Source organism: Ixodes scapularis, unplaced genomic scaffold, assembly GCF_016920785.2.
Source record: "Ixodes scapularis isolate PalLabHiFi unplaced genomic scaffold, ASM1692078v2 ptg000303l_1___fragment_1__unscaffolded, whole genome shotgun sequence".
In the NCBI taxonomy this organism is placed as follows: domain Eukaryota; kingdom Metazoa; phylum Arthropoda; class Arachnida; order Ixodida; family Ixodidae; genus Ixodes; species Ixodes scapularis.
The window spans coordinates 949,735-957,400 of NW_024609955.1; the positions used below are offsets into that span (position 1 = coordinate 949,735).

The 7,666-nt window shown below is 43.9% G+C and overlaps 1 protein-coding gene across 1 annotated transcript; it reads right to left on the bottom strand.

Moving 5' to 3' along the window:
- Nucleotides 1-1,634: 1,634 nt before the first annotated feature.
- Nucleotides 1,635-4,252, bottom strand: LOC115324562 (piggyBac transposable element-derived protein 4-like). Its single transcript, XM_040219036.1, has 2 exons — nucleotides 3,265-4,252; nucleotides 1,635-1,666 (listed from the first exon to the last, which is right to left on the bottom strand). Exons 1-2 carry the CDS (start codon nucleotides 4,250-4,252, stop codon nucleotides 1,635-1,637), a joined length of 1,020 nt encoding a protein of 339 aa, XP_040074970.1.
- Between the last annotated feature and the right edge of the window lie 3,414 nt (nucleotides 4,253-7,666).

The following is a 7,666-nucleotide window of genomic DNA, read 5'->3' on the forward strand; positions in this document are numbered from 1 at the left end:
ACACGTGAAGCACGTCGTTTTCTTGTGTGGACAGTTTGGCTGGTCATGAGAGCTGTCTCCGCAACGAATGCAGGGCTGCGCAGTCTTCGTCCGAGACGTTTCCTGCTGACGTCCCTTGTGCTTCTTAAACCGCAAGGCATTCACGTCCCCCGCAGTAGTGGGTAGCGAACTTGAGCCAGGAAGCCGGTCGGCGTTCCGCATTGCTAACTCCGCCGCCCACACTGTGTCCAGCGCCTCTTTGAGCGTAAGTTTCTTTGGTTTCACCAGGAGGATCCTCTGCACCGTCTTCTCGCACCGTCCGATGACAAATCGGTCCCTTAGGTTGTTGTCTAGAGCGTCCCCAAAACCGCAGTGGTCTGCGATTCTCCGTAATTCGGCCAGGTAGTCCGCGACGCTTTCCCCCTCATTTTGCTTTAGTGACTGGAACCTGAACGTCTCATAGATCTCGGACGGTTCCGGACTGAGGTGCTGCGTAAGCGCTTTCATGATCGTGTCGAAGGTTTCGTCTCGCGGTTTGTTTGGCGCCACCAAGCTTCGCAGTCATGCATAACTTCCGGGCTAAAAGCGGATATTAGGATCGAACGTTTCCTACCGTCGTCCCTCACCCTGCTGGCGTCGAAGTATGCCTCCAGTCGCTCCACGTAGTTTGTCCGATTCTCCACCGCCGGGTCATACTGGATCGGCGCGGCGTAGAGGGCTTGAGCTTGCGCCATGGCGGCCACCGCTTCTCCTTTGTTCCCGGGCCCCACCGTCACACCGACTAACACCACTTAACGTTCATGTACTGGCGTTCGGTTGTCCTCTCCTTATCCCATCCTCGTCGTCATTGTTAGCGCGTCAGGAAACACAACGTTTTGTAACTCGGGTTCTTTATAGGTGACGAGAAACGTGAATACATTGTTAGAGTACAGGTTACTGACGTCCGACCCTAGTCGGCGTGATGGCGTTGCGCTCGACGATTGTTGTTGCTTTGCCGGAAGAAGGCTGGCGGCTCTGGCCAGGGTTCCCGCTTCCGGCCGCAACAACTACTAATAAATTCATTACCACAGACATCGGCTCTCTTTAAGAAAACGGGCACATCAAATCAAATAAGGTGCTTGTGTGATGCCACCCTGCAGTTAAAAAGTCAAGCATAGCATAGCATAGCCACTCTAAACCTAAAAATAAACACATGCACATAAGAGTATTGAAAAAATATATAATACTTTTTATTTCCTCTCCAGGGAGCGGAGGGGCAAGGACAAAAAGCTGCATTCAGCTACTTGACGAGGTCCCTGCCCCGATTGAAACGGCAGAGAGAGCAGTGATGACAATGTTTCCTAATCACTCATTTACAAATCAAATGAAATAACAAATACAAAACTACACACATACAATAAAATTGGAGCAGTAGTCAACAAAAGACGTGAGATTTTGTTAGTGAGTGTCAGTGAGCGTCATAAACAGGGATATCACGTGGGGCTTGGTGACAACCTCAAGTATGACGTGATATTGAATCAATTTGTTTAGTAAGTAAGCTAGATAGTGCCTTTTTGATTCATGTCCATATGTTGTTTGAGATGTCGGCACAAACCATGGTTCTGCATGTCGTGTATTATGGCTTGTGAGATGCTTGTTTAGATTAAAAAATTCAATTATGAAGGTGTTATTTGCGAGTAGGGCAGATCTGTAAAGGCACGTGAGTCTTAGTTTGTAAAGGAAAGATATATTTAGGATGTTTAACTGCTGCAAATAATTAGCAGTGCTCTCATTCTATGCGAGATTCGCTATTATTCTAATTGACTTTTTCTGTGCACGAAGGAGGATATGTGTGTTATGTTTATTAGTTGTACCTCATATGGAGATTAGAGTATGTTAGGTGAGGAACAAAATGAGCCATTGTATAACATTTTCTTAATATTGCATGGTAGGCTGTATCTATGTTTATTTACCAGCCCATTTTTTACCAGCCATTCGGCTTTGTTCGGCATTCGGCATTATTTACCAGCCCATTTATTTACCAGCCATTCGGCTTTGTACGGATGTGATTAATGGTATGATAGTCCCATGTGAGGTGTTCTGTAAAATGAACACCCAAGGATTTCATTTCACTTACAACTTCTATTTTCTGGTTGTCTAAATGAAGATATGTTGGCCTACAAGGTAATTTGTTTCTGGGTCTATAGAAAATCGCTCTAGTTTTATAAGGGTTTATTTGCAGACAATTTGCAATGATGTATCTTTGCAAATTTCTAAAAGAGCTATTTGCTTCTGAAGCTATATCAGTCTGGTCAGTACCAGTAAAAAGAAGTCATATCATCGGCATAGGCTATTATTTTTGCTGATGTCATTATGTTGATAATGTCAATGTAAAGCATGAAGAGAAGAGGGCCTAATGTGCTGCCCTGGGTCACACCTGTTGTAATAGTGTCAAGTGGAGAAAAAGAAAAGTTTATACAAACAGATTGAGACCGAGGCTATAAATAAGATTGAATTAATAATGCTGCGCTTCCTCTAATACCATAAGCGTGAAGCTTAAGGTTTAGTATATCATGATTTATGTTGTCAAACACCTTATTAAGGTCAATAAATATTCCAGGTATGAGTTCTTTCCTCTTAAATGCTTCAACAATTCATTCTTTTTGTGTTAATAGTGTGGTTTCTGTCGACCTGTGTTTACGAAAACCAAATTGTGAGTTAGAATATTATGTTTGTTAACTCTTAAAAGCCCATAATGTTTCTATCAGTGATAGGAACATGAAACTCGCTAGAAATAATGTTTATTGCTGCACAAGCACAAATAATAAAAGGTATGAAAATACTAATTGAAAGCCATTAATTAGGGCATGGGAATATTCTTCCCTCTGGGCCTTCAGTGCCACACATACTCTTGGTGACACTTGGCAAAACAGGGCACCACACAAAGGTGTACTTTGCAAGTTGTGCATGTGATCTTTGATCTTTTGTCATTTTTGGCCGTGGAGCAGTACCTACACCTCTTGTAGGCTGCTTTGCCCTGTGGGTAATGTGGCCCGTTGGACAGGTGCACCTCATCTGGCACGCCAAGGTTTTTGTTGGTACTTGCTTGCTGCAAGACGCGTCGAAAAGCGGTCGTGGCTGACCTTTTCCTTCCATTATAGCCGTTGGCCAACTGGCGTGCAAGTATTAGGAGAAAACTCTGGTGGTTCGCCTCCCCCTCTGACAGCTGGTAAAGGATGAAGTTATTCACAAGAGCACAGTCCAGAAGAAAGTAGAAGATTCGCATCCACCATATTCTTGACTTACGAGTAACGGTGTGATACTCTCGCAGCTGATCAAAGCGGTCTACTCCCCGCATGTGCTTCGTGTACTGCACAATCGCTAGTGGACACTTGATGCTTCTCTTTGACCCGTCCTTATTTTTCTTTTCCACTGTTACCGTCTCTGAAGGATCGTGGTCTGTTGTTACTACGTTGGCTAGCCGCTTGTCTTGCCACTGGATCGCAGCAACATTTCCCTTCACCTTGTAGTTGTGGTCGCCTTCATTGATTTTCTTTTTGTTCTTCACAACATCAGGAAGACCTTTTCTTTGTGCACGGACAGTTCCCACGGCATATATCCCGTGGTCAAACAGGTCCTGCATGAGTTCGGGTGAACTAAAAAAGTTGTCGAACACTACCAGACACTCCGTCCCGACAAGTTCCTCAGTGAATTTCTGGATTACCCTGTAGCCGAGCCCACCGCCATCGCCCTCTTTGCCCGTGTAGACTTCGAACTGGTTAATAAAGCCAGTTGTAGCATCAGCAAGCACCCATACTTTGAACCCACATTTGATAGGCTTCATGGGCATATACTGTTTGAATGACTTCCTTCCTTTGAACAGAATCATACTCTCATCAATTGAGTGGTATGCAGATGGCTGGTAGCTAGCTCTGAATGTTTCGGAGAGCTCTGTGATAAGAGGTCGAAGTTTGTGCAAAGGGACATGGCCGACGTCTCCTTTTCTAGTCGCTGTCTTGTTGTCGTTGGCATGCAGTGATCGAAGAAGCTGAAAAAGTCGTGCTCTTGGCATCACTGGGCTAACTGATGCCACTCCGAGGTCGCTGTCCGTGGACCAGTAGTCCCGTCTGTTTTGAAGTTGAAGAATGCCCATTCTGATGAGAATATCTAGGAATCCTTTCATTTCTTCAGCTGCGGTATCCTGCCAAGCTTTCTTTTTGGTTTCTTTGGCGTATATGTTCGTTTGCTCAACGAGTATGGTCAAAGCACCTCCGAACAGGGCATCAAAGATCATTATTGGCGTGTGCGTTGGAAGAAGCTTAGGAGTTGCAGGTGTTTGGCAGCAATAATCGGGAATGTTGCTTCGGTGGGGAAGCGAACGTATTGTCCACTCACTTGCAGTCTCTTCATCATCACTGGCGTCATCGCTTGAGTGCACATCATACGCACTCACCTGTGCTGCTCCTTGTGACGCTGTGCTACTCGGCTGGACTTCCGAACGGGTTACCGCACCCGACGGAACATCGTCGCCGTCTTCTACTTCCTCGCTGTCACTTGACTGGTTTGGGTCATCAGGCAGGGAGAAAAAGACATCCAGTGCCTTGTCCACTGACAAGAACTTCGACATCTGTGGAGAAACAAGCGCAGGTATAATGTTCTGCTAAAGGCCCATAGGGAAATATATTCCCACCACCTATGGTCGGGAAAAACCATTACAGCATCTAATGAACGCAATGAACATGCTTATAAGTGGTTAAAATCGATGCACGAGATGCCGTAGAGACATTAATTAAATATATGCACCTTTAGAAGTTGTTTTTTGCCGTCCTCAGGCTAAAGTTTCTTCGGCAAATTGTACGAGCACAAAGAGCCGAAGCCATGCCACCTTGCCGGGAAAAAACCATTCTCGCCGCCTAGTGGATGCACCGAAAACCTTCAAAATAATTTTGTGTAGTTTGTTAGGCATGTGGCTAGATGGCGCCACAATACAGAAAAAATAAAAAATTTGCATCAGTTGTTTATGGCGCCTTTTTCGAAGTGGGAAGCATATTCCCTTTGGGCTTTTAAGGGCTAAGCAAGTTGGTTAGTCTTGAATGAATTATTTTCTCAAGACCCTTAGACAGTATCGGTAAAATTGATATCGACCTATAGTTAGTGAGGTTGTTTTTGTCACCACCTTTGTGCAGCTCCGTTACTTCTGCCTTTTGCACTTTTGGAAAAACACTGGTTGTTAAAACGAGGTTAAAAATGTACGTGACAGGAGGAGCAAATATATCAATGGCATATTTGATGGGTTTAATTTGCAATCCACTTATGTTCTGGGATCAGCAGTTTTTAAGATTTAGGAACATGCTAATCACTTCACTTATTGTAGTAGGAAAAAACGTAGATTCATTAGGAACATATCGCGATGTTACCGACGGATCTATGCTATAATTTGCTGGTTGTACCAAATTTACGAAGTAATCATTAAAAGTGGTAGCAACCTGTAAGTCGGGCAGTTTGCTTCCATCTAGTTCAACATTATAACGAGAACATTTTTCAACTGGTTTTATAAAATTTGAGTTTCCATAAAATATCTCCCTTTTGTCTTACGGTATTATTGAACAGATTGTTATACAGTCGAACCTCGATATAACGAACTTCAATGTAACGAAATCTTCGATTTAACGAAGTATTTTATTTTTCATAATTTCTTGCCCATAGACCCCATGTATTTTTAGTCTCTATATAACGAAGTCTAAGTCTATAACGAAGTGCCATTGCCATAGAAGGCAATAAATAAATCAACTCTAAAAAACAACTTCGCAAAAAAATTGTGGTTAAAAAAAAAAAATTATGCGCAAACGCGAGCGCTTGATAGGTTACTTCACGGGGACAGGCCTTCCAACGTTCCTAGGCTGCCCGAGGATGCGGCGCCGGTAGCGCCGGCGAGGCATGCGGCAAAGCGGATTCCGCGAGGCTGGCCAGAAAATGCCGAGCAAAAAGTTAACACGGCATACCAGCATCACCACTGACATTCACTGATAACCATAGTCCACTCCACTGCACCGCGGGTAGCGCGGGAGCCAACTTCAGCGGGGGAGCGACGTGATGGCGCGACCGCACGGGCACTGCCATCTAGGAGAAGACCGAAAAGACCGATTATCGTCTTGCGAGCGTGGGCGCAAGCGGCGCAAGCATCACTGTGGGGGCAAGGGTGGCAAGGGGGCAAGTAAACTGTGCGGTGAAGAGTGCTGTGTATGTTGGAAACATTGGCACCGCCTAAACTGCCTAAACTAAACAGCTTTATTTTTTAACCGGGCGGTTCACTTACGTGCTTGCTGCCATAAGGAAACGTAAAGTTCTTTCTTTGGATGAGAAAGCAAACGTTTTGGACGCCATCCTGAAGAAACTGCCGAGATCACGAGCACTCGGGAAGTGCTCGACGCAATGGACGTACTGAGGAGGTACACGGCGTCGCATGGGCAGCAGGATGCCGTGCAAGCGCTCTGGGCGCTCGAACGCCGTATGACGCCGCTGCTACTGTCGGACAAGGCGCAAGCAAAACTCGCGGACTACTTCGCCCCTAAATAAATGTCATTTTCGGTGAGTTTTCATACCCGTAAAATGTTTCGGAATTCTTTTTTGCATGCTAAAGCCAAATTTCGATTTAGCGAAATTTCAATGTAACGAAGTAAATTGCGAATTTTACCGACTTCGTTACATCGAGGTTCAACTGTAGTAATTCAATTTAGCATGTTTCAGTACGGAATTCAGTTTGTTACGGAAAGATTTATAATCACATAATTGACTTGGATCCCTGTTTTTAATAAATTTTTTAAAAAGATTTTTTTACGGTATGTTTATTTTACGAACTGGTTCAGGTGTGACCCATGGCGTTCTCGACTTTTTGCTTTTCTCTATTTGTTATATGAAAAACAATTTTCATGAATCCTAGTTAAAGAAGACAAGAAAATGTTATGAGCTTCATCTGCTGTTTCTTTATGTATACTAAGCTCCAGTCAGTATTACCTATGGCATTAAAAAACGTCCAATCTTTGGGCATTCATTTGTTGAGCAAATATTGGTTCCTGTAGTGGTATTGATGTTTTACTGCGAAATTTTCTAATAAATGAAAAAAAAAATGGTGAAAGGGTCGCTGACATCACTGAGTATTACGCCAGAATACCCATGTTCATTATCATTATTTGTTATGAAGAGGTCAAATGTTAGACATTCGATTAAATTGTTAAAACCATTTGATTCGAGAATAGAGGTAAATAGAGTTTGCGAAGCAGATACAGTGGACAGGTCTATATTGAAGTCATTAACAATGTATATATTTGTTGACGCATACAAAATCAAGAAATTGCTCCAGAAACACATTTTCTTTGGCGCTGCACAGTAACCGCCCCTCTTGGTGTACAAGTGGTACAAGTACAGTGTAGCAGAGGCAACACATTGCACTCAGGAGTCAATTGAGATTTGTGTCATTGTACATTATTTATTATATCTGTGTTGTGTGGTTAAGCAGCTGCTCTCGCAAGTGTGTCGACTTGAATGTACTTTCTTCTACACTTCTTTTCATCCTGAGATGGACTAACTGCAAAGCCTACAATCGTGAACGAGTAGCTGTGGTACTCCCGGTGAACGTGCGCTCGTGCAGCCGAGGTAGTATGATTCAATGCAAGGAGCTCGCGCTTGTAACCTCACAGGCTAGTTGATG

Excerpts from the sequence above, each read along its gene's own strand:
- LOC115324562 (XM_040219036.1), bottom strand. The coding sequence starts at position 4,252 with ATGATCTTTGATGCCCTGTTCGGAGGTGCTTTGACCATACTCGTTGAG. Across the intron at positions 1,667-3,264 it reads AGAGTATCACACCGTTACTC|ATCTGCCCTACTCGCAAATA; the intron begins GTAAGTCAAGAA and ends GTGCCTTTACAG.